A 26,904-nucleotide genomic window follows, 5' to 3' on the forward strand; every position below is an offset into this window, starting at 1 on the left:
TGCAATCTTTCAGGTTGCGTCAATCATCCTTTAACTACAATCATCAGCACCTGGGTGTCACAATAAATGTCACTCTACATTCATGTAATACCTTATAAAGTCTATTCACATATATTATCATATTTAATCCTGATAAAAGAGAGAAGAAAGCATGATAGATTTTAAAGTTAAGGCCCTGGGGCCAGGTAAGGAGACTCATGCCTGCAATCCCAGAACTTTGGGAGGCCGAGACAGGCAGATGGCAAGACCAGCCTGGGTAGCACTGTGAGACCCTGTCTAGTCAGGAGTAGTGGCAAGCGCCTATAGTCCCAGGTACTCAAGAGGCGGAGGTGGGAGGATCGCTTGAGCCCAGGAAGTCCAGGCTACAGTGAGCCGTAATCACACCACTGCACTACAGCCTGGGCGACAGAGCAAGACCCTGTCTCAAAAAAATAAATAAAATAAAATAGGGCCCTGAGGTTCATTGAGTCATTCAGCTGCTAAATTCAGAGCTAAACAGAACACAATTAGTTCTTCTGAGAGCAGTCCTCTTTCTGGTACCAAGGATCAGAAAAGCCCATAAAATGTTTATTCCTCTGCTTTAATTTATATATATAAGGAAGTAAGCTGGAGGACGGGCATCTATTTTATTTCCTAGTATCTAGAAAACGAAGTTCCAAAGTAACGAATTCCCCCTCTGTCACATTAACCATCTGAATCAGCACCACTGGACAGAAATGAAATGCAAGCCATGAGTAATTTAAATTTTTCTGGCAGTCACATTAGATAAGGTAAAAAGAAACAGGTGGAATTAATTTCTTTTCTTTTTGTTTTTCCTTTGAGATTGAGTCTTGCTCTGTCACCCAGGCTGGAATGCAGTGGCACAATCTCAGCTCACTGCAAAGTCTGCCACTCCAGGTAGAGCGATTCTCTTGCCTCAGCCTCCTGAGTAGCTGGGACTACAGGCACACGCCACAGCGCTGGCCAATTTTTGTATTTTTAGTAGAGACGGGGTTTCACCATGTTGGCTAGGCTGGTCTCAAACTCCTGACCTCAAGTGATCCACCCACCTCAGCCTCCCAAAGTGCTGGGATTACAGTTATGAGCCACCATGCCCAACCATTTCAATAATATATTTTATTTAAGTCAATATACTCATTATATTGTCATTTCCATATCTAATAAATTTAAAAATTATTATTTTGGGTTTATATTTTACATGCTAAGTATTTGAAATATGGTGTATGTATTATCTTTATAGCACATTAATCAGGACTAGCCACTTTTCAAGTATTCAATAGCCACTGATGGCTAGTGGTTTCCATATTGGACAGCATGGTTCTGAACATTCACTAAAATCCTCTGAGTTACCTCTTACCAAGGTGCCAGGCAGGTCTGCAGCTATGGTTTGTAGAAATGGATCGCTGAGGTTCTATTTCTGGTCCTGCCAACACTGCAGTAAGTAGATTTGGGTGAGGTTTGCTTAATTCCCCCTGCTTCAATCTTCCCATCTGCTGAGTTTCTAAATTGCCCTTTGTCTATTTAATGAGGAACCATGTGAAGTGTGAAGAGTATGTGAGGCCAGGCACAGTGTAATCCCAGCACTTTGGGAGGCCAAGGCGGGCAGATCACTTGAGACCAGGAGTTCGAGACCAGCCTAGCCAACATGGCAAAACCCGTCTCTACTAAAAATACAAAGATTAGCCAGGCGTGGTGATGCACACCTGTAATCCCAGCTACTCAGGAAGCTGAGGCACATGAATTGCAATTGCTTGAACCCGGGAGGCAGAGGTTGCAGTGAGCCGAGATTGTGCCACCTGCACTCCAGCCCAGAACTGTGTCAGCTTTAGCATTGAAAGTTTCATGTCCTGCCTGAGCATGGTGGCTCGTGCCTGTAATCCCAGCACTTTGGGAGGGCGAGGCAGGCAGATCACCTGAGGTCAGGAGTTTGAGATCAGCCTGGCCAACATGGCAAAACTCCGTCTCTACTAAAAATTACGAAAATTAGCCAGGCATGGTGGCACACGCCTATAATCCCAGCTACTCGGGAGGTTGAGGTAAGAGGATCACTTGAGGCAGAAGGATCACTTGAACCCGGGAGGTGGAGATTGCAGTGAGCCAAGATCATGCCACTGCATTCCAGACTGGGCAACAAAGCAAGACTCCATCTCAAAAAAATATATATGCATTTTAATTGTTAGGGAGCATATCACACAAGGGTTTATAATTGTACCTGATGATTTTGTACATGATGGGGTTGGTGAAGAATGGCTCATCCAGCTCATTGTGGCCCCACTGCCTGTAGCACAACAGATCAATAATCACATCCTTGCGGAACTGGCGTTGGTATTCAAAAGCCAGTCGTGTGGCACGGACCACTTCCTCTGGGCTGTCTCCATTGACGTGGACGATGGCACAGCCCACAAGCTTTCCTGAAGGACAGAAGACCAAGCTGAAACAGGACAGTTAACACTGGCCCTCTCTAAGCCCTACTTCCTGCATCAAAAGACAGCCCAGTCCTCACAGGTAGATACTGGTTTGGTTAAGAACCCCAGCTTTGGAGACCAGCTGGCAAGTTCTTATTGGGACTTATTGTGTGACCTTGGTAAAGCTACAAATCTCAGCCTCCTTATCTATAAACCGGGAATAGGGGCTCCTATCTCTTAGTGATACTGCAAAGGTTCAATGAGTGAATGCACACACAATTGCAATGCCTAACAGTGCCTGGTACATAGTAGTTAATATTTATTTTGTTACTGTTATTATTATTACTCTCTTTCTCCCTGAGATAAAAGGGTCGTTAAAGGATATACCCTAGAAAAAGATAAATTTTCTCCAAAGAAGTTCAAGAATGGATCTTCAGCATCTTCATCAGACTAATCATAAAGGATTCACATAGACAAGCCCAAGAGGCATCCAGTCCAGGCTGTTTGTATAAAAGGAGAATAGTTGCCATCATCAAACAGTCTTGTAATCTGTGAAACTGGGAATGGGTAATAACAGCCCTGTCTTTCTCTTAAGACGACCAATTTCAGCCTGGCGCAGTGGTTCACGCCTGTAATCTCAGCAGTTTGGAAGGCTGAAGAGGATCACATAAGACCAGAGGTTCAAGATCAGCCTGGGCAACACAGTGAGACTCAATCTCTACAAAAAATTATTTTAAAAATTAGCTGTGGCTGGGTGCAGTGGCTCACGCCTGTAATCCCAGCACTTTGGGAGGCCAAGGCGGGTGGATCACCTGAGGTCAGGAGTTTGAGACCAGCCTGACCAACATGATGAGATCCTGTTTCTACTAAAAATACAAAAAGTAATGGCGTGGTAGTGGATGCCTGTAATCCCAGCTACTCTGGACACTGAGGCAGGAGAATTGCTTGAACCCAGGAGGTGGAGGCTGTGGTGAGCCAAGATGGCGCCATTGCACTCCAGCATGGGCAACAAGAATGAAACTCCATCTCTAAAAAAAAATTAGCTGTGCATGGTGGCATGTGTCTGTAAATCCCAGCTACTAAGGAGGCTGAGGAGAGAGATTCTGTTGAGCCTGGGATGTCAAAGCTGCAGTGAGCCATGACTGTACCACTGCACTCCAGCCTGAGTAACAGAGCAAGACTCTCAAAAAAACAAAAAACAAACAAAACAAACAAACTAAAAAACCCTACCAATTTCCATGGGTAAAAAAGAAGCTGACTTTGATTCTTCACATCTTATTTCTTTTCTTTTTTTTTTTTTACTTTGAGACAGAGTTTTACTCTTACTGCCCAGGCTGGAGTGGTGCAATGGCCTGATCTCGGCTCGCTGCAACCTCCACTTTCCAGGTTCAAGTGATTCTCCTGTCTTAGCCTCCCGAGTAGCTGGGATTACAGGCATGCGCCACCATGCCCAGTTAATTTTGTATTTTTATTAGAGAAGGGGTTTCTCCATGTTTGTCAGGCTGGTCTCGAACTCCCAAGCTCAGGTGATCCACCTGCCTCGGCCTCCCAAAGTGCTGGGATTTCAGGCGTGAGCCACCACGCCCGACCTTCACATCTTGTTTCTAACTATACTATTTCACCAAGTTTAGTGGTTGAACACATCCCTTTTCACTAAGCCCCTGGGCACTCCAAGTTTGAATATCCTAGAGATAACAACTCTGGTGTTGTACTCATTGTGTTGATCTCTGACTTGTACCAGATCACCCATCCAGTTATAAGAAATTTGAGATGGCACACTGTGGCTCCATCCTTACTTCCTTGGATTGAAGAATCACACTGATATGCTGGACGTGGTGGCTCACACCTATAATCGCAGCACTTTGGGAGGCTTAAGCAGGCAGATCATCAGAGGTCAGGAGTTCGAGACCAGCCTGCCAACATGGTGAAACCCTGTCTCTACTAAAAATACAAAAATTAGACAGGTGTGGTGGTACACGCCTGTAGTCCCAACTACTTGAGAGGCTGAGGCATGAGAATCACTTGAACCCGGAAGGTGGAGGTTGCAGTGAGCTGAGATCAGGTCACTGTACTCCAGCCTGGGCAACAGAGCGAGACTCTGTCTCAAAAAAAAAAAAAAAAAAAAAAGTTGGCCAAACAGGTCAGTGCAAACATGTGGTCCCAGCTCATCAGGAGGCTGAGTCAGGAGAATCACTTGAACCCGGGAGGCAGACGTTGCAGTGAGCTGAGATCGTGCTGCTGCACTACAGCCTGGGTGACAGAGCAAGACTCTGTCTCAAAAAATTAATTCATTAATTAAATGAAATAAATGAAGGACAACCAGTGAGGCTCATTGTTCTGTGTGCACTAGAGGTTTCCCTGGGAATTTCACATTGGCCTCAGCAACATCAGTTCCTCCCTGTGTTACGTACCAATATCACTGCAGTATAAAGAAGACCTTCCTCTTTCAGCTGGAGTGGTATAACCCAGCTGGTTATTAACAATCAAATGGACACTCCCACCAATTCTGAAATGCGGGAGATTGGACAGTGTGAACGTTTCAGGAACAATCCCTTGACCACAGAAAGAAGCATCACCATGGACCTAAATCATGAGGCAAGGAGAGGGGTGGAGAGAAAAGAAACATAAGGGATTAAGAAATTTAGGTTTTCAGGTTGGAATTATTTATTTATTTTTTTAAAAATTTTTTATTTTTTTATTTTTTGAGACAGAGTCTTGCTCCTTCACCCAGGTTGGAGTGCAATGGCACAATCTAAACTCACTGCAACCTCCGTCTCCCGAGTTCAAGCGATTCTCCTGCCTCAGCTTTCCGAGTAGTCGGGATTATAGGCACGCACCACCACACCTGGCTAATTTTTTGTATTTTTAGTAGAGACGGGGTTTCACCACGTTGGGCAGGCTGGTCTCGAACTTCTGACCTCAGGTGATCTACCCTCCTCGGCCTCCCAAAGTGCTGGGATTACAGGCATAAGCCACAGTGACCAGCCTCGTTTATCATTATTTTAAAGAAAATGGTATTTTCACCTTTTATTTCAGAAGTCGATCTTAAGATCAGCTCAATATACTGGGTAAAAATGAAAGATTAAAATAGTTTAGAGTATTATAAATTATGTGAAAGGTAAACAGAATGTCTGGCCAATGATTTCAAGATTTCTATTTAGAAGCACCGTATCAGGCCAGGTGCAGTGGTTCACACCTGTAATATCTACACTTTGGGAGGCCGAGGCAGGAGGGTTGCTTGAAGCTAGGAATTTGAAACCAGCTTTGCCAACCTGGCAAGATCATGTCTCCACAAAACAAAATAAATCAGCCAGGTATGATGGCAAGCACCTGTAGGCCCAGCTACTCGGGAGGCTGAGACAGGAAGACTGCTTGAGCCCAGGCATTTGAGGCTGCAGTGAGCTATGATTGCGCCACTGAACTCCTGTCTGGACGAAAGATCGAGACCCTATCTCAAAAGAGAGAAAGAGAGAAAGAGAGAGAAAGAGGAAGGAAGGAAGGGAAGGAGGGAGGGAGGAAGAGAAGGAGTGAGGGAAAAGGGAGGGAAGAAGGAAGGAAAGAAGGGAGAAAACAAGGAAGAAAGGAAGGAAGGAAAAAAGGAAGGAAGCAAGGAAGGAAGGAAAAAAGGAAGGAAGGAAGGAAGCGAGGGAGGGAGGAAGGGAGGGAGAAAGGAAGGAAGAAAGGAAGCAAGGAAGAAAAAAAGGAAGGAAGGAAGGAAAAAAGGAAGGAAGGAAGGAAAAAAGGAAAGAAGGAAGGAAAAAAGGAAAGAAGGAAGGAAAAAAGGAAGGAAAGAAGGAAAAAAGGAAGGAAGGAAGGAAGGAAGGCAGGCAGGCAGGCCAGCCATATCATAATTAAATCCAATTCTGCCTACTCCCAATTTATTCACTACAAGTTTCTGGCCTGTGAAAAATTAAAATGCATAGGATAACATGGCTATTCACAGACAGAATATTTGCTTGTTTTATATATTTATCTATTTCTGTGGAATTTGAAGAGTGATTCTGAAATCCAGCATTTATTATCTCCTGTAGTTAAAGGTTTGTATTTAAATGAATACTCATAGGAGAAACACGACCACAGCTCAAACCTCTAAAAGATACTTGTTGTGTTACCAAAAACTTGGAGAGAGGGTAGAAGAAGAACGAACCCCACTGATAATTTGTATTATTTGCCTTAATGCCAAAGGCCTTCATTTTAGAATAAACAAGCAAAAAAAAAATAGGCCAGGTGTAGTGGCTCATGCCTGTAATCCCAGCACTTTGGGAGGCTGAAGCAGGAGGATCATTTGAGGTCAGGAGTTCGAAACCAGGCTGGCCAACATGGTGAAACCCTGTCACTACTAAAAATACAAAAATTAGCTGGGCATGATGGCAGGCGCCCATAGTCCCAGCTACTTGGGAGGCTGAGGCAGGAGAATCACTTGACCCCAGGAGGCAGAAGTTGCAGTGAGCTGAGATTTCGCCATTGCACTCCAGCCTGAGTGACAGAGCGAGACTCCATCTCAACAAAAAAAAAAAAAAAAAAAAATTCACATTTGTCTTGTTACATGACAAGTATGGATACCACGAAGTTTCCAAGAGGGCCATCCTTTCAGAGAAATAATGACACCTGTGCTCCCAGAAGGAGCAGGTTTGCCAGCCCATGCCCCTAAGTTAATTCATAAGCCAAGCAAGGAAACAGCAGTGGAAGCCCCAGGCTAAAGCCAGTTGCCTGAAGACTAAACCTTCATGAATCTCCTGTTAGTTTTTAAAACAATCCCAGAATCTTTTTCCAAAAGGTCATCTCAGTTTCATCACGAATGTCAGCCATCTATTTTCAGCCCTCCCAACCCACACATTCTTCCCAGTTTTCCCCACCTCTGGCCTCACTTCCAGAAGCTCCAAGTACCTGTAAGCAAATGACCCTGTCCCCCGGCTGGGCTGAGTTGTCTGGCGAATAATCGCCGTCTCCGCGAGACTGCTGCCTGCCACGAGTTTTGCCCACGGCCACGGGGTTGACGGCCTCCAGGTGCGAGGGATTGGGCAGCATTGTCACGTGGAGGGGATGGTGTGCCCCGAAGTCCAGGTCCACAGAGGAGGTCAGGTGAGACAGGACATCTCCAGTGGCTGAAAAATTCTCTGGAAATTCACTTAAGCCTTGCATTTTACGGAACATCAGCTATTGTGGATACATATAAAACAAAAACAAAGGCGTTCATCACAATGGAGACTAGGGAAGAAGTGCTGAGTTGAAATCACACAAGAAAAAAGAAAATTTAAAGCCAGGAGTGGTGGCTCACGCCTGTAATTCCAGGACTTTGGGAGGCTGAGGCGGGAAGATCACTCAAGGTCAGGAGTTCGGGACCAGCCTGGCCAACATGGTGAAACCCCGTCTCTATTAAAAATACAAAAAATTAGTCGGGCGTGGTGGCAGGCACCCGTAATCCCAGCTAGTCGAGAGGCTGAGGCATGAGAATCACTTGAACCTAGGAGGCAGAGGTTGCAGTGAGCCAAGATCATACCACTGTACTCCAGCCTGGGTGACAGAGTGAGATTAGGTCTCAATAAATAAATAAATAAGAATACACGGAAAACCAATCCAAATACCAGCTCTGTCAGTTAACTAAACTGTCTAAACTATCTCCTGGACCAACTGCTCACATGCTTAGTTGCCTTTGCTCTTTTTTTTCTTGAGACAGGATCTGGCTCTGTCTTCCAGGCTGGAGGGCAGTGACGCAATCTCAGTTCACTGAAGCCTCCATCTCCTGGATGCAAGAGATCCTCCCACCACAGCCTCCCAAGTACCTGGAACCATAGGTGCACCACCTAATTCTTATGTTTGTAGAGACCATGCCACCTAATTTTTATTTTTGTAGGGACAGAGTTTTGCGAGGTTACCCAAGCTGGTGTTGAACTCCTGGGCTCAAGCACTCCTCTTGCCTTAGCCTCCCAAAGTGCTGGGATTGCAGGTGTGAGCCACCTTGCCCAGGCTTAGTTGACTTCTTAAAAGGAATGATCACCATGAGTTTTACTTTTTAAAATGTATTGATATTCAGGCAGCATCTTGCTTTGTTGCCCAGCCTGGAGTGCGGTGGTGAGATCATAGCTTACTGCAGCCTCAAACTCCTGGGCTCAAGTAATCCTCTGGCCTCAGTCTCCTGAGTAGCTGGCAACACAGGTGTGTGCCACCATGCTTGGCTAACTTACTTTATTTTTGGTAGACACAGAGTCTTACTTTGTTCCACAGGGTGGTCTCAAGTCCTAGATTCAAGCCATCCTCCTGCCTCAGCCTCCCAACAGGCTGGGATTACAGGTGTGAGCCACAGTGCCTGGCCATCACCATCACCATAATTTATCAGCAGAATGAAACCAGCAGTTTTATTCTGTTACCATCAATCTTACAGTGCTACTGAGAAACACAGCGAGTAACCTTACCTCTGGAGGGAACAGGAGAAGGCCTGTCAATAAATTCAGCCTCCCTCTATGGGGCATCCCAATGATGACATCAGTGATTCCGCTGTAGGCCGACATTTTCAGCAGCTCGTGGAAAAAGCCCATCATGCTTTCAGCCCCTTCGCCTCCATATCGCTTCACTGTTGAGAACTTGGTGGCCAGAAAGTGGTCAAACTCCTGCAGAACATCATGTCAGACATGAGCTGCCAGGAGACAGCCAGCTTCTCCAGTGGAAGGCAGATAAGTCTGTGTGTGTTGTGAGATAGCCCCACACTCCCCAAGTGGCCACAACAATGGCACTTTACTGCATATCCTGGAGACACGTAACAGGGACACAGCGGGACGGCTTTCCAAGGATCCTGGACAGCAGGAGGGGCCGAGGAGAATAACCTTCGTGGCAGAATAACTCACCCCAAGGAAACCCCCTTAGAATGTATGTTCTTCTGGACTGGAAGCCAGGCCTTAGATTTCTGCTGCCTCTTCCCAGTACCCGTTTTCACAGGGGGTTCTATGGTATGAATCAAGGCTGCAAACTATCCAACTACCCAAACTATTAGGAAGGAGCTTCTTGTCATCTTGACATTCCAGAGTCCTGGTCACAGCCCTGACGGAGGTTCACTTCCATTCATTTGTATTGAGCCTCTCTTCCACATGTCATCTTTTGATCATCTTAAGTTAAGTTCTGAACTTAAGTACCTTCAGTTCTTAAGAATTAAGACCAGGACAGGCATGGTGGTTCATGTCTGTAATCCCAGCACTTCGGGAGGCCAAGGTGGTTGGATCACTTGAGGCCAGGAGTTCAAGACTTGGCCAACATGGCGAAACCCCATCTCTACTGAAAATATAAAAATTAGCCAGGTGTGGTGGCATGCCCCTGTAATCCCAGCTACGCAGGAGGCTGGCAGGAGAATTGCTTGAGCCTAGGAGGCGGAGGTTGCAGTGAGCCAAGATTGTGCCACTGCACTCCAGCCTGGGTGACAGAGCAAGACTGTCTCAAGAACTGCAACTATACATAGCCCTGAATGGTGACAGTATGTCCTGGTATCGGGACTTTTTTTTTTTTTTTGAGACAGAGTCTCACTCTGTCACCCAGTGTGGAATGCAGTGGCGCGATCTTGGTTCACTGCAACCTCCGCCTCCCAGGTTTATGCTATTCTCCTGCCTCAGCCTCCCGAGTAGCTGGGACTACAGGCACCCACCACCACGCCCGGCTAATTTTTTTGTATTTTTAGTAGAGACAGGGTTTCATCATGTTAGCCAGGACGGTCTTGATCTCCTGACCTCATGCTAAGCCCACCTCAGCCTCCCAAACCAAAGTGCTGGGATTACAGGCGTCAGCCACAGCGCCTGGCTAAGACTTTTTTCTTACATATTAAAAGAAATTTTAGGCCAGTCGCGGTGGCTCACCCCTCAATCCCAGCACTCTGGGAGGCTGAGGTGGGCAGATCACGAGGTCAGGAGATCGAGACCATCCTGGCTAACACATTTTAGGCTGGGCATGGTGGCTCACGCCTGTAATCCCAGCACTTTGGAAGGCTGAGGGGGGTGGATCACGGGGTCAGGAGATTGAGACCATCCTGACTAACACAGCGAAACCCCATTCTACTAAAAATACAAAAAATTAGCCGGGCATCGTGGCAGCACCTGTAGTCCCAGCTACTTGGGAGGCTGAAGCAGGAGAATGGCTTAAACGTGGGAGGCAGAGGTTACAGTGAGCTGAGATCACACCACTGCACTCCAGCCTGGGCGACAGGGAGAATCATCTCAAAAAAAAAAAAAGAAAAAGAAATTTGAAATACATTTTTTTTTTTTAATGTTTTTTAAAGGCCAGGTGCAGTGGCTCATGCCTGTAATCCCAGCACCTCGGGAGGCCAAGGCAGGCGGATCATGAGGTCAGGAGATTAAGACCATCTTGGCCAACATGATGATACCCTGTCACTACTAAAAATACAAAAATTAACTTGGTGTGGTGGCATGTGCCTGTAATCCCAGCTACTCGGGCGACAGAGCGAGACTCTGTCTCAAAAAAAAAAAAATTTAAAAAAAAAGAAATAAAACCGTAAGAACTATGTGGGTTTTTTTGTTTTTTTTGTTTTTTTTTTTGGACAGAGTCTTGCTCTGTTGCTGAGACTGGAGTGCAGTGGTGCGATCTCAGCTTACTGCAACCTCCACCTCCTGGGTTCAAGTGATTCTCCTGCCTCAGCTTCCCAAGTAGTTGGGACTACAGGTATGCTCCACCACACCAGGCTAATTTTTGTATTTTTTTTTTTTAGTAGACACGGGGTTTCACCATGTTGGCCAGGCTGGTCTCAAATTCCTGACCTCAAGCAATAGGCCCACCTCAGCCTACCAAAGGGCTGGGATGACAGGTGCGAGCCACCGTGCCCAGTCAGAAGTAAGGTCTTAAGGATCTTGTCATCTTTTACAGAGTGAGTAGAAGTAGACACATACACGAGAAGTATTTTGACTCTGAGGAGAGCCAATAGGTCGATATTTTGGCAACCAACATTTTGCTACTTAGAATAAAGTGATGTGCTCAGAACAAGGATCTTTGAGGAAAAATAAAATAATAAAATGGTATGTGTGTTATATGATCCGTTGTGTTGAAGTAATGAGGTATTTAAATTCAGAGTTAATGGCTCAATTCCCTTTCTTCAGTAGTTATATATCTTTTTTTTTTTTTTTTTTTGAGACAGAGTCTTGCTCTGTCACCCAGGCTGGAGTGCAGTGGCGCGATCTCAGCTCACTGCAGCCTCCACCTCCCAGGCTCCAGGGATTCTCATGCCTCAGCCTCCTGACTAGCTGGGATTACAGGTATGCACCATCACCCCTCACTAATTTTTGTATTTTTAGTAGAGACGGGGTTTCTTTATGTCAGCCAGGCTACATATCTTTATAGACAGTGAGGCTGACCTATGCCCTTGCCATTAGATGCTCCTTTTTTTTTTTTTGAGACTGTGTTTCGCTCTTGTTGTCCAAGAACACAATGGCGCGATCTTGGCTCACTGCAACCTCTGCCTCCTGGGTTCAAGTGATTCTCCTGCCTCAGCCTTACGAGTAGCTAGGATTATAGGCATACACTACCACACCTGGCTAATTTTTGTGTTTTTAGTAGAGATGGGGTTTCTCCATGTTGGTCAGGCTGGTCTTGAACTCCTGACCTCAGGTGATCCGCCCGCCTCAGCCTCCCAAAGTGCTGGGATTACAGGTGTGAGCCACCGCACCCAGCCTAGATGCTCCTTTTTACCTGAGATTCCAGCATTAGTTTTGACAGATGTTTTCGCTCTTCTGTGGTAAACGTCTCCTTTTGCAGTTCCTCAAACCGCTTGGCAAACCAGTCTTTCTCCTCCTGGCTCTGAAGTTGGGAGGTTTCAATAGAAATCTGCCCACAGTAGATTTGATTGAGATAGACTAACACTTCCTCAAGTGAGGCCTCTTCCTTCTCCATGTTCAACAATCCTGTGAAATACAATCAAAGGGGTCATTTTAAAATATAATCATGTGGCAAGTTAATTCTGGAACATACCAAAATAATTACTTCAACACAGAGTTCTTTATTCTTAATAACTTGGGTCATTATTGGCCGGGTGCTGTGGCTCACACCTGTCATCCCAACATTTTGGGAGGCAAGGCGGGTGGATCACCTGAGATGAGGAGTTCGAGCTCAGCCTGACCAATATGGTAAAACCCCGTCTCTACTAAAATTACAAAAATTAGCCAGGTGTGGTAGCGTGCACCTGTAGTCCCAGCTACTTGAGAGGCTGAGGCAGGAGGATCGCTTGAACCTCGGGAGACAGAGGTTGCAGTGAGCCAAGATCACACCACTGCACTCCAGCCTGGGCAACAGAGCGAGGCTCCGTCCCAAAATAAATAAATAAATAAATAACTTGGGTCATTATTAATGCTTATCTAGATTTTTTCTTTTTTTTTTTCTTTTTTTTTTTTTTTGAGACGGAGTCTCGCTCTGTCGCCCAGGCTGGAGTGCAGTAGCCGGATCTCAGCTCATTGCAAGCTCCGCCTCCCGGGTTAAGCCATTCTCCTGCCTCAGCCTCCCAAGTAGCTGGGACTACAGGCGCCCGCCACCATGCCCGGCTAGTTTTTTGTATTTTTTAGTAGAGATGGGGTTTCACCGTGTTAGCCAGGATGGTCTCGATCTCCTGACCTCGTGATTCGCCCGTCTCGGCCTCCCAAAGTGCTGGGATTACAGGCTTGAGCCACCGCACCCGGCCTAGATTTTTTCTAAAGAAAAAAACTAAAATTATGGTCAGAGGTCATGAAGTAGTAAAACTAGGAGGGGGGAAAAACCCCACTTCCTTCACAAAGACAGAGCCTGCTGCTGCTTTATGCCAAGTTTTGATTCTACAGTAATTTCTTTTTTGTGTGTGATGGAGTTTTTGCTCGTTGCCCAGGCTGGAGTGCAGTGGCACGATCTTGGCTCACTGCAGCCTCTGCCTCCCAGGTTCAAGTGATTCTCCTGCCTCAGCCTCCTGAGTAGCTGGGACTACACGTGCACACCACCACGTCTGACTAATTTTTGTATTCTTAGGATAGATGGGGTTTCACCATGTTGGCCAGGCTGGTGTCAAACTCCTATCCTCAGGTGATCCTCTTGCCTCCACCTCCCAAAGTGCTGAGATTACAGGCATAAGCCACCACACCCGGCCCCAACCTTTACTTTATATTGCTTAGCAAGCTTGTCCAACCCGCAGCCAACAGGCTGCATGTGGTCCAGGACAGCTTTGAATGTGGCCCAACACAATGAATAAACTTTCTTAAAACATTGTGAGATTTTCTTTGTGATTTTTTTTTTTAGCTCATTAGCTATGATTAGTGTTAGTATATTTGATGTGTGGCCCAAGACAATTCTAATTCCAGTGTGGCCCAGGAAAGCCAAAAGATTGGACACCTCTGGCTTATGGTTTCTTACAAAAAAGTTTATTGTTTTTTTGTTTTTTTGGTATATAAAGATTTAAAGTATTGGTCTTTTGAGGAAGTTAGATGCATCACCACTATATTCCAACTGAGTCATTAATCATGTCGTTTAATGTTTACCACATTAACTCTTTTGCTTTTATGAGGCGCTGAGGAATCAGTTCTTTCTGCAGAGGTTCAACTGAGGAATCAGTTCTTTCTGCAGGGGTTCAAGAAAAGGGCCTTTGGAGGCCCGTCTCAAAAAAGAAAGAAAAAAGAGAGAAAACTACCACCTTATACCGGGAACGGTGGCTCATGCCTGTGATCCCAGCACTTTGGGAGGCCGAGGCGGGCAGATCACCTGAGGTCAGGAGTTCGAGACCAGCCTGACCAACATGGAGAAACTCCGTCTCTACCAAACATACAGAATTAGCCAGGTGTGGTGGCACATGGCTGTAATCCCAGCTACTCGGGAGGCTGAGGCAGGAGAACCGCTTGAACCTGGGAGGCGGAGGTTACAGTGAGCTGAGATAGCACCATTGCACTCCAGCCTGGGTAACAAGAGCAAAACTCCATCTCAAAAACAGAAAAAAAGGGGCCGGGCGCGGTGGCTCAAGCCTGTAATCCCAGCACTTTGGGAGGCCGAGACGGGTGGATCACGAGGTCAGGAGATCGAGACCATCCTGGCTAACACGGTGAAACCCCGTCTCTATTAAAAAATACAAAAAACTAGCCGGGCGAGGTGGCGGGCGCCTGTAGTCCCAGCTACTCGGGAGCCTGAGGCAGGAGAATGGCGTGAACCTGGGAGGCGGAGCTTGCAGTGAGCTGAGATCCGGCCACTGCACTCCAGCCTGGATGACAGAGACAGACTCCGTCTCAAAAAAAAAAAAAAAAAAAAAAAAACAGAAAAAAAGAAAAGAAAACTACCACTTTGCAAAACCCAGGTAACCCTCCGAACCCTAAGAGACGCTAAAATGAAAGTTGAGGGTTTAAATGCCGTTACATCTTGGGGTAGTTTACTACACGGCATTAGATGACTGAAACATGACTCACTGATACACACAATCAGAATTTGGTATTTGCAAGATTAACTTTAAAAAGTAACATGAGGTAGGACCCTGAAATCATGACTGATGATGCAGGCCCAACTTTTTCTAAGTTCCCAGGCTGGGAAAGAAAATACAATGAGGGGGGCAAGCTTTGGATTGGAGGCAGCCCTGGATTTCATCCCACCTCTGCCACTGAGCAGCTATGAGTTATATAAGTTCTCTTTGTTTTCCATCTACAAAATAAAGAGGACAATGACTACTTTTGGGAGTGGTTTTGAGAATAAATTGACATATGCTAAGCACTTTAGAGTTCATGGTTTTTTGTTTGTTTGTTTTTTCAGACAGGGTCTCACTCTGTTGCCCAGGCTGGAGTACAGTGGCATGATCAAGGCTCACTGCAGCCTTGACCTCCCAGGCTCAAGTGATCCTCCCATGTTAGCCTCTGGAATGCCTGGAACTATAGGTGTGCATCATCATGCCCAGCTAATTTTTTTTTTTTTGTAGCAACAGTCTCACTGTGTTGCCCAGGTTGGTCTCAAACTCTTGGGCTCAAATGACCCTCCCACCTCGGGCTCCCAAAGTGCTGGGATTATGGGTGTCAGCCATTGTGCCCAGCCAATTCAATGTTTTTGAACCTTAAGAAAACAAGCCTCCTCAGAACTTCTAGAATCCCAAGAATGCTCCTTCCTGACCGTACCTCAGTGTGCCCTCTTGGGTCTCCTCACACCTGTGGGAGCCTCAGCTCCAGCGGGGATGCTGCTTCTTCAAGAACAGAGGCAGGAGCCAGGCCTGGTATGCAGCTCCGAGCTCCCACCTGCTGTGCAGAAGCCATACCTGCCGTGTGGAAGGGTCCCTGCAGTGTCTGCACCAGGGCTTGGATTTCAGGCACATTCTCCAGCAGGGCTTGCCCGGTGAAGAGGGGGTTGATTTTGGCAGCTTTATGACCATGCTCGCGATATACTGTCACCAACCTGGCAAGGCCATGGTCAACTAAATTGGGGAAAATTTAAAAATACGAACAGTTTAGGAGATGACTACAAATCATAAAAATCAGCTTTTCAAAGAAGCTCTTACAGCTCTAGACACCTTTTTATGTATTTATTTATTTATTTATTTATTTTATTTACTTTAGAGACAGCGTCTTGCTCTATTGCCCAGGCTGGAGTGCAGTAGAACCATCATAGCTCACTGCAACCTAGGCTCAAGTGATCCTCCTGCCTCAGCCTCCCGGGTAGCTGGGACTACAGACGTGCACCACCACACTTGGCTAATTTTTAGGTTTTTTTTGTTTTTTTTTGGTCGAGATGGAGTTTAACCATGTTACCCAGGCTGGTTTTGAACCCCTGAGCTCAAGTGATTCACTCACCTTGGCCTCCCAAAGAAGGCCAAGAAACACATTTTTACACTTTGTGTTATTTTCAGAACCCAGAGACAATCGCTAGCATATTTTCAAACTTTTTTTTTTTTTTGAGACATTGTCTCACGCTGTCACCCAGGCTGGAGTGCAGTGGTGCAATCTTGGCTCACTGCAACCTGCGCCTCCCAGGTTCAAGTCATTCTCCTGCCTCAGCCTCCCGAGTAGCTGGGACTACAGGCGCCCACCACCACACCTGGCTAATGTTTTGTATTTTTAGTAGAGATGGGGTTTCACCATGTTAGCCAGGATGGTCTCGATCTCCTGACCTCATGATCCACCCCCCTCAGCCTCCCAAAGTGCTGGGATTACAGGCATGAGCCACTGCACCCGGCCAAAGCACATTTCTTTACTTGGAGTAGATTTAGTGAGTAAAGAACAGAGAGGTACTGAACACACACAGGATGTGTTTGCACTAATACAGCAGGTAGGTGGAGCCATGATAGGTCAAATAAACGAATCAAACCATCCTAGGAAATGAACTGATTTCAGCGTGGGGGTTAGTCCTACAAATTGCTAAGGGTTCTATTTTGAACCTTATTCAAGTTCTCAATTACTGTCATATGAAGTAGGAAAGCTTTATGTTTGTGGCTAAAATCCAGGTAGACTATGTCTAAAGCATGTCCCTGTAGGCCACTCTCATCTTTTATTTTTTTGAGAAGGAGTCTCGCTCTGTCACCAGGCTGGAGTGCAGTGGCACAATCTCGGCTCACTGCAAGCTCCGCCTCCCGGGTTCAAGTGATTCCCTGCCTCAGCCTCCTGAGTAGCTGGGACTACAGGTGCGTGCCACCACACCCAGCTAATTTTTTGTATTTTAGTAGAGATGGGGTTTCACCATGTTGGCCAGGATGGTCTGGATCTCCTAACCTTGTGATCCACCTGCCTTGGCCTCCCAAAGTGCTGGGATTATAGGTGTGAGCCACTGCACCTAGCCCCCACTCTCTCCTTTTAAGTACATATTCTTCCCTGGGCTCTACAGCACTGCAGGAACTTGGTTTTCTTTCTAACTCCAGAGCTACTCAACCTCAGTCACTTTTGGGGGACTTCTCTTTGCCCATCTCTAAATATTGGTAGCCAGGCATGGTGGTGCACACCTATAATCCCAACTACTCAAGAGGCTGACCAGGAGTTCAAGGCTGCAGTGAGCTGGAATCTCACCACTGCACTCTAGCCTGGGTGAGAGAGCAAGATCCCATCTCTAAAAACTAAAATACATAAAATATTGGTACTCCCCAGCTCTGCCCAAGGCCACCTTCTCAGTCTACTTTCTCTCTGAGCGATCTCCCCCCAACTCATGATTAGTGGTACAAGAACAATAGCAAACCTACAGGGTAACCCTCATTCCCATTGCAAACCAGCAGCCATACTGAAAACATCCCCTTAGAGGCCGAGGCCAGTGGGTCACTTGAGGTTAGGAGTTCAAGACCAGTCTGGCCAACATGGTGAAATCCCATCTCTACTAAAAACACAAAAATTGGCCGGGCGCGGTGGCTCAAGCCTGTAATCCCAGCACTTTGGGAGGCCGAGACGGGCGGATCACGAGGTCAGGAGATTGAGACCATCCTGGCTAACATGGTGAAACTCTGTCTCTACTAAAAAAAATACAAAAAAACTAGCCGGGCGTGGTGGCGGGCGCCTGTAGTCCCAGCTACTCGGGAGGCTGAGGCAGGAGAATGGCGTAAACCCGGGAGGCGGAGCTTGCAGTGAGCTGAGATCCGGCCACTGCACTCCAGCCTGGACGACAGAGCAAGACTCCGTCTCAAAAAAATAAATAAATAAATAAATAAAAAATAAATAAAAATACAAATACAAATACAAAAATTAGCTGGATGTGGCTGCACGTGCCTGTGGAGGCTGAGGCAGGAGAATCGCTGGAACCTGGGAAGTGGAGGTTGCAGTGAGCCGAGATGGTGCCACTGCACTCCAGCCTGTGTGACAGAGCAAGACTTTGTCTCAAAAAAAGAAAAAAGAAAACATCCCCTTAGAGAAGAACGCATGTCAACTCCTAAAGATCACTGCTTCTATTCCTTTTTCCTTTTTTTTTGAGACGGAGTCTCGCTCTGTCACCCAGGCTGGAGTGCAGTGGCACAATCTCAGCTCAATGCAGCCTCCAACTTCCGGGTGCAAGCGATTATCCTGCCTCACCCTCCCAAGTAGGTGGGGTTGCAGGCACGTGCCGCCATGCCCGGCTAATTTTTGTAGGTTATTTTTCGGTTTTGTTTTTGTTTTTCTGAGATGGAGTCTTGCTCTGTCGCCCAGGCTAGAGTGCAGTGGCACGATTGTGGCTCATTGCAACCTCTGCTTCTCAGGTTCAAGCGATTCTCCCATCTCAGTTCTCCTGAGTAGCTCGGATTACAGGCACATGCCACCACGCCTGGCTAATTTTTTATATTTTTAGTAGAGACGGGGTTTCACCATGTTGGTCAGGCTGGTCTCGAACTCCTGACCTCGTGATCCACCCACCTCTGCCTCCCAAAGTGCTGAGATTACAGGCGTGAGGCACTGCGCTCGGCCCACTGCTTCTATTTCTAACTACTGGCTAGCCGGGCTGCTAATGATACGCTAGAATACTGACACAGAAGTTGGCACAAAATAACCCTCCTTGCCCCAAAGAATATGAGGCATGGAGCAGTTTGGCACCAGCAGAAAGAGGAAGCCCTCTCTCGTGTCAGGCACATCCTCCATCCACCCTGGCAACCCATGCTCCCTCAGACTGCCATTTCTTTTGGCAGGTTTCTTCTTCCACCAACCCTGTCTCCAACCCCTTCCCTCCCTGTCTCCAGCTCCTTCCACTGAGATCTCTGGTGCTCTGTTTCATGAAAAACAAACCTCTCTGAACGTTCCTCACACTCCTGGGCTTAATCAGAACTTGGCTGTCCCCAGAGAGCACGAGTACAACATGAAGCTACTCAGTGGCCCTCACCCACACCCTCCAATCATGAAGACAAAGGTAGGCCCTCCTCATTCTTCACTGACATCTCCCTATCATTAGTTCTCTCTTTATAAACCCGTCCTCTGAGGGACAAGCAATGGCACTAACTCATCTCAAAGTGCTGACGGTCATTAAAAAAATAGTATTATAGAAGAATGATTGATGAAAAAGCCTCAAGACTTAATGAATGGCCAGGCGCAGTGGCTCATGCCTGTAATCTCAGCACCTTGGGAGGCCAAGGTGGGCCAAGGTGATCTCATCACCTGAGGTCAGGAGTTTGAGACCAGCCTGGCCCACATGTTGAAACCCTGTCTCCACTAAAAACAAGAAAATTAGCCAGGCCTGGTCACAGATGCCTATAATCCCAGCTACTCAGGAGGCTGAAGCAGGAGAATCGCTTGAACCCAGGAGGCGGAGGTTGCAGTGATCCAAGGTTGCGCCATTACACTCCAGCCTGGGCAACAGAGCGAGACTCCGTCTCAAAAAAAAAAAAAAAGAAAGAAAGAAAAGAAAGAAAAGAAAGAAAAAGAAAGAAAGAAAGAAAGAAAGAGAAAGAAAGAAAGAAAAAGAAAGAAAGAAAGAAAGGAAGGAAGGAAGGAAGGAAGGAAGGAAGGAAGGAAGGAAGGAAGGAAGGAAGGAAGGAAGGAAGGAAAGAGGGTCTGGCTATATTACCCAGGCTGTACTCAAACTCCTGGGCTCAAGAGATCCTCCTGCCTTAGCCTCCCAAGTAGCTGCAATTACAGGTGCACGTCATCACACCCAGGCAGATTTGTTATTTTTTGCTTACTGTATTCTCGCAGTTTTCCACAGTGAACATGTGCAATAAAGCTTTTTTTTTTTTTTTTTTTGAGACAGTCTCACTCTGCTCCCATCAGTTGACTTCGTGCTTATAACAATCAGTTCTATTTGTCCCTAAGTCTGTTGCTGTGGGAAAAAGTAAAATATTAGGGGGAGAAATCAGAAAAATCTAGAGATTTTTGCACTCATATTGCTTTATTTTTATTTTTTTTTTTTGAGACGGAGTCTCACTCTGTTAAAATTGTTTTAAAAGAAAAAACAAAAGAAGTAAAAAAAATAAGCAAAATAAAAATAAATGGAATTAACTGATCAAGTTCCAATTTCAAATGCTCTAGATAAAATGTACTTCTACTGTATTACCTTCATAACAAAAAATGAAATTAAAAGATTTAATTCTTTTTCCCTGGAAGGATAGAAAAATAAATAAATAAAAATAAAATTTAAAAGAATGAGAGCACAGAAATAGAATTATTCATAAAATACTTCCTACTACTGGATGGCCACAGTGGCTCACACCTGTAATCACTTTGGGAGGCTGAGGCAGGAGGACCTGTTGAGGTCAAGAGTTTGAGATCTGCCTGGGCATCAGAGCGAGACCCTGTCTTTACAAAAAAATACAAAAATTGGCCGGACGCAGTGGTTCACACCTGCAATTCCAGCACTTTGGGAGACCGAGGTGGGCGGATCACAAGGTCAGGAGATCAAGACCATCCTGGCTAACATGGTGAAACCTCGTCTCTACTAAAAATACAAAAAAATTAGCGGACATGGTGGCAGGCACCTGTAGTCCCAGCTACTTGGGAGGCTGAAGCAGGAGAATGGCGTGAACCCGGGAGGCGGAGCTTGCAGTGAGCCAAGGGCTCAGAGCAAGACTGAGGCTCCTTCTCAAAAAAAAAAAAAAAAGAAAAAGAAAAAAAAATTAGTTGGATGTGGTGGCACGTGCCTGTGATTCCAGCTACTCAGGAGACTGAGGTGGGAGGATCACTTGAGCCCAGGAGTTTGAGGCTATGGTAAGCGGTAATTGTGCCACTGCATTCAGCCTGGGCAACACAGAGTGTCTCAAAGAAAACAAAACAAAACAAAAACAAAACTTTCTATTACTGCAGAAATGCAAGAATTTCTGTAAGAGAAAAATGAATACCTTTACATTAGGCATAATACTGCCCGAACAATTTACTGTTCGTAATATCTGCAAAAGGTCACAGGAATTAGATTTGATGTTTAAGTCCCTAATGAAGCCAGAGAGAATAGAGAAAACAACAGCAGATACACGCCTGCACTCCTCTATAAAGGCATGCTAGATGCTCAAGAAATATTTGTCATTATTTGAATGAAGTCCTGAGATCAAGAGTCACACTTCATGATAAAAGCTTTTCAGAGCCCTCAAATTCAGAGTACAAGAGCTGAAGCAGCTTCTTCTCCCTCACTTTGCACCCTCCCATGCCAAGTCGTGGGGCCCGGTGGGCATGCACGCATTACTCCAGTCTGCCCTGCTGCTGGACAGGTTGAGTCAAGCTGGGCCAGACTGAGCTTTTCCAGATTTTGAAATTTGGAATTCAGAGACAGCTTATGAGAAAAGAGCTAGCCAGAGACTGCTGCCTTCAGAAAAGCCTAGTTGAGGGCAGATGGCTTGAGCTCAGGAGTTCAAGATCAGCCTGGCCAACATGTGAAACCCTGTTTCCACTAAAAATACAAAAATTAGCCAGGCATGGTGGTGAGCACCTGTAGTCCCAGCTACTCAAGAGGCTGAGACAGGAGAATCTCTTAAACCTGGGAGGTAGAGGTTGCAGTGAGCCGAGATCATGCCACTGCACTCCAGCTTGGGTGACAGGGCGAGAACCTGTCCAAAAAAAAAAAGTACAAGAGCTAATATTTTCATGGGCTGGGTGCGGTGGCTCATGCCTATAATCCCAGAACTTTGGGAGGCAGAGGTTGGTGGGTCACTTGAGGTCAGGAATTTGAGGCCACCCTGGCCAACGTGGTGAAACCCCATCTTTACTAAAAATACAAAAATTAGCCAGGGTGGCACATGCCTGTAATCTCAGCTACTCAGGAGACTGAGGCAGGAGAATCACTTGAACCCAGGAGGCAGAGGTTGCAGTGAGCCAAGATCACCCCACTGCATTCCAGCCTGGGCCACAGAGTGAGACTGTGTCTCAAAAAAACAAATAACCATTCTGGCTAACACGGTGAAACCTCGTCTCTACTAAAAAAAATACAAAAAACTAGCCAGGCGAGGTGGCGGGCGTCTGTAGTCCCAGCTACTCGGGAGGCTGAGGCAGGAGAATGGCGTAAACCCAGGAGGCGGAGCTTGCAGTGAGCTGAGATCCAGCCACTGCACTCCAGCCTGGGCGACAGAGCGAGACTCCGTCTCCAAAAAAAAAAAAAAAAAAAACCGGTCGGGCATGGTGGATCATGCCAGTAATCCGAGCACTTTGGGAGGTCGAGGTGGGTGGATCACCTGAGGTCAGGAGTTCAAGACCAGCCTGGCCAACACAGAGAAACCCCATCTCTAATAAAAATACACAATTAGCCAGGCATGGTGGTGCATGCCTGTAGTCCCAGCTACTCGGGAGGCTGACTCAGCAGGAGAATCACTTGAACCCAGGAGGCAGAGGCTGTGGTGAGCCAAGATCATGCGACTGCACTCCAGCCTGGGCAACAAGAGCAAAACTCCATCTCAAAAAAAAAAGTACACCCATGAATCACTACTCCTAAACTCACCTCCATTTTAAATTGGCATTGTTGATAAATAAATTCGAGTTTCCTTGGAAATTGAGGTTTACAGAGGTGAAAGTACAAGCTGTTACAAATATCTAGTTACAAAGAACACTCACCATGGGTCAAATTGTAACTAGAGAAACCACTGCCATCCAAAAGGTTACTAGGGGCAAATTCAGTATCTATTTAATTATTTATTTATTTATTTATTTATTGAGCCAGAGTCTTGCTCTGTCACCCAGGCTGGAGTGCAGTGGCGTGATCTCAGCTCATTGCAACCTCAGCCTCCCAGGTTCAAGTGATTCTCCTGACTCAGCCTCCTGAATAGCCAGTATTATAGGCACACACCACCAGGCCCAGCTAATTTTTGTATTTTTAGTAGAGATGGGGTTTCACCAAGTCAGCCACGCTGGTCTCGAACTTCTGGCCTCAAGTGATCTTCCCACCTCAGCCTCCCAAAGTGCTGGGACTACAGGTATGAGCCACCATGCCCAGCCTCAGTATCTCTTTAAAGCCTTAATACAAGGGAAGTCTTAGTGAATGATGTGGTCACCTGTGTAGACATTTATTTTAGCCAAGATAAACATATGAAGAAAGAAGGCCAGTGAACCGGACGCGGTGATAAACATCTGAAGAAGATAAACATATGAAGAAAGAAGACCCGTGAACCGGGCACACTGCAACGAGCTGTGATTGCACCACTGCACTCCAGACTAGGTGACATAGCAAGACTTCATCTCAAAAACTAAAAATAAAACAGTAATAGTTTAATATGTTGCCCAACATATAAAGATACTTGATAACTAATGTTATGCCTGCACATACAAAATGAGAATATACTATATGTCACAAATAAATTGCATATATAGAACCCTCTTTTCATTCCTTAGGAAGTATAAATTATTTGGGGCTGGACACAGTGGCTCATGCCTATAATCCCAAAACTTTAGGAGGCCGAGGCAGGTATATCACCTGAGGACAGGAGTTCAAGACCAGCCTGGGCAACATGGCAAGACCCTGTCTCAAGTGATCTGCCTGCCTGGGCCTCCCAAAGTGCAGGGATTACAGGCGTGAGTCACTGCACCCGGCCCCACGTCTGCCACCACACTGGCTAATTTTTGTATTTTTGGTAGAGATGGGGTTTCACTATGTTGGCCAGGCTGGTCTTGAACTCCTGACCTCATGATCTGCCCGCCTCGGCCTCCCAAACTGCAGGGATTACAGGCATGAGCCACCGTGCCTGACCTAATAAATAAAATTAAAAAAAAAAAATTTTGATGTGAAATATGAGGTGAAAAAGATATAGGTGGATTGCTCATCCCAGATTACCATAATACCTCTATGGCAGAGACTTCTATGATTCCCAACTTCCATTCTCGCCTCTCTTTGATAGTAATAGAGAGCCTAGTATATGGCCAGCCAGAATAAAGAGCCACTTGCCAGCCTTCCCAGTAACCTGGTGGCCATGTGACTAAGTTTTGGACAATGAGATGTAGCAGCAATGTATGCGACTTCTGGGTCACGCTCTTAAGGGGAAGGAAAGAAGATACTCCTTCTCTTTGTATATCACAGCACCTGAACTCATCCAATCTAACACAGAATTTGGTACAAGAGGTGGGTGGCTGCCCTAACAGAGCCTAAAAATACATATGGCATTGACTTAGCAGACAGGCAATGGGTGCCAACAACACAGGTATTTCCACCTAGAAAGCTGATGGGCAGTGTTATGTCACAGGACAAAACATTTGGTGAAACTGAGGCAGACTGCATGCCCTTGAAACCTGTAGCTCAGGAGTGTATGTTCACTGTTTCTCGTCACTTTCAGGAATGCCCAGGAGAAAGATGAGGTCAAGTTGGAGCTCCCTAATGAGCAAGTAGACATGAAGGGGATTTCAGCTCTGCAAAAAGGAGGTACCCTCCTGGCCAGGCACGGCAGCTCACACCTGTAATCCCAGCACTTTAGGAGGCCAAGGCCAGTGGATCACTTGAAGTTAGGAGTTCGAGACCAGCCTGGCCAACATGGTGAAACTCCATCTCTACTAAAAATACAAAAATTAGCTGGGTGAGGTGGCAGGTGCCTGTAATCCCAGCTACTCGGGAGGCTGAGGCAGGACAACCGCTTGAACCCGGGAGATGGAGGTTGCAGTGAGCCAAGATCGTGCCACTGCACTCCAGCCTAGGCGACAAAGCCAGACTACGTTTTAGGATTAAAAAGAGAGAGAGAGACAGAGATATGAGATTTATTTTAAACGCCCTCCGAGGTGAGGAGCACAATATTGAAGTTCTAGTGTGTGACTGATGGAAGATTCAAAGGTCAGGTGCCCAGATGCTGGAGGGGATCTTCAACATTAATCTAATAATCAGATCAAAGATGCCAAATGATTTTCCTCTAATAATCAATCTGTAAGTATCTTCTACTCCGTGAGGACAAATAACGATACAATAATTTTAGGGCATAAATCAAATACTCAAAATTAGTCTCGCAAATGAGCATACAACAGAAGTTCCAAAAACTGACATTCATGACTGTTAATTCATTAAAACCACTAGCACATACCGAGGTGTCAACAGAGTGGCTAAAAGAAAAAGAAAGAAACCCCACCAGCACATAGTTCCAAATTCGGCAGAGTTAAGACTTAAACTCTAAAATTAAAGTAACAGAGTAGCTACAAGGAGACAAATACATAATAAATATCATGCTGTCTTCCAAGACTGGAACTAACTGCCCATTTCTCCCAAGCAGTGCAGTCTTGGACCCCCCACCTGCTCACATAAAATCCTCAGAGATGGTCCTGGAAATGTACCCTTGGGAGATTAAAACTTTACTTCTCCCACAGCTCCGTTGGTTTTCTAGGCTGGGTGCAGTGGCTCAGCCTGTAATCCCAACACGTTGGGAGGCCGAGGCTGCAGGATTAGCTTGAGCTCAAGAGTTCAAGATTAGCCTGGGCAACATGGTGGGACCCCATCTCTACTAAAAAAAAAAAAAAAAAAAAGCCGGGCTTGGTCGTCCCTCTGTGTCCCCCGCTACTCAGGACGCTGAGGTGGAAGGATAGCTTAAGCCCAGGAGTTCAAGGCTGCAGGCAGCTGTGATCGCAGCACTGCACTCCAGCCGGGGCCACAGAGCGAGACTTCGTCTAAAAAAAAAAAATTAAAAAAGGAAAGAAAAAGAAAAAGAAAAAAAGACTTTCTCACACGTTTCCAACAAAGGAAAGAAAAGCTCTTCCAAAACCAGGTCCGGACCAGCAAGATGGGAAGACCACCCAAGCGTGGACCTCAAGGATCCTCAGTTACAGAGGCTGGACAGGGGATGACCGACACTAAGCACCCACACCTACCCTCTGCTCCCTTCACCTCCCCCTCCTCCCCACTGGCCGCGCGTTCAGGCCGGCGGCCGGTTCCCCGACCTCGACACCCCACCGCAAATCGACCAGGGGATGATGCTTCTGCGTCCCAGCCCCCGCTCCCACCGCCCAGGCCCCATCCCCGACCTGGGGGACGCTCCAGGGCGCCCCGGGGCTCGCGGCTCTCGGGCTTCCTCGGCCGGTAGCCGTAAACGCCCCGCTCGGTCTGGTAGCCGCGCCAGATGAGAGGGGGAGCCCGGCCGAGGCCCCGTCGTGCTGCTGCCACAGTAGCAGAGGCCATGTTCACCGGGTCCCCCGGCCAGGACCCTGAGGCGGGAGCCCGAGGTGGTCCCACCGGCCCTGGTAAATCCGGGACTCTCAACGAGGAGGCCGGAGCCCCGCCCCCAGACAACTCCCCCGCGACTGATTGGCCGAGGGGCCGGACCCTCGAAGCCAATCCGTGGCAGCGGCGCTCACAGCGAAGCCTCGCCCAGGATTGGGGCGGGACTCCAGGGCGGTGCCGGCGGCTGAGACCGCTCTGCTCCAGCGCAGGACGGGGCAAGTAAGTGTCCCGCGGTGCGGTACCTGCTCTCGGTACGAAACTGGATGTAGCTGCAGTGCCTGCAGTCTCCCGCCAGGAGTGTTCACCCATCACGCCTGTGCCCAACCTCATAGACACAATCTAAGGGGTCTGTTACGGAAAGGACAAATTAGCCACAGGGTGGATAGGAAGTGGCTAGAACTGAGACCAAGGGACGCAAAAAGGAAAGGTTATTTGGGGCAGTTGGAAAACCAATACCCCTATTTTTTTTTTTTTGTTTTCTTAAGAAACTTTAAGAGAGGCTGGGCGTGGTCACTCACGCCTGTAATCCTGACACTTTGGGAGGCCAAGGGGGGAGGAT

General features: G+C 46.8%; 1 protein-coding gene across 3 annotated transcripts in view; it reads right to left on the minus strand.

Moving 5' to 3' along the window:
- DHTKD1 (dehydrogenase E1 and transketolase domain containing 1) overlaps window positions 1–26,416 on the minus strand; it is a 54,426-nt gene extending 28,010 nt beyond the window's left edge. For 2 of the 3 annotated variants that reach the window (XM_003903383.4, XM_009213980.4), the window contains exons 1-7: window positions 26,150–26,416; window positions 15,631–15,786; window positions 12,084–12,295; window positions 8,819–9,013; window positions 7,293–7,562; window positions 4,817–4,988; window positions 2,213–2,411 (exon numbers count right to left, since the gene is read on the minus strand). In XM_003903383.4, the coding sequence (XP_003903432.1) occupies window positions 2,213–2,411; window positions 4,817–4,988; window positions 7,293–7,562; window positions 8,819–9,013; window positions 12,084–12,295; window positions 15,631–15,786; window positions 26,150–26,303 (1,358 nt within the window). In that variant the 5' untranslated portion in view covers window positions 26,304–26,416. The remainder of the gene's footprint in view (window positions 1–2,212; window positions 2,412–4,816; window positions 4,989–7,292; window positions 7,563–8,818; window positions 9,014–12,083; window positions 12,296–15,630; window positions 15,787–26,149) is intronic. The other variant, XM_009213979.3, reaches the window with a different exon arrangement.
- Between the last annotated feature and the right edge of the window lie 488 nt (window positions 26,417–26,904).

This window comes from Papio anubis, chromosome 11 (assembly GCF_008728515.1).
Source record: "Papio anubis isolate 15944 chromosome 11, Panubis1.0, whole genome shotgun sequence".
NCBI classification, from domain to species: Eukaryota; Metazoa; Chordata; class Mammalia; order Primates; family Cercopithecidae; genus Papio; species Papio anubis.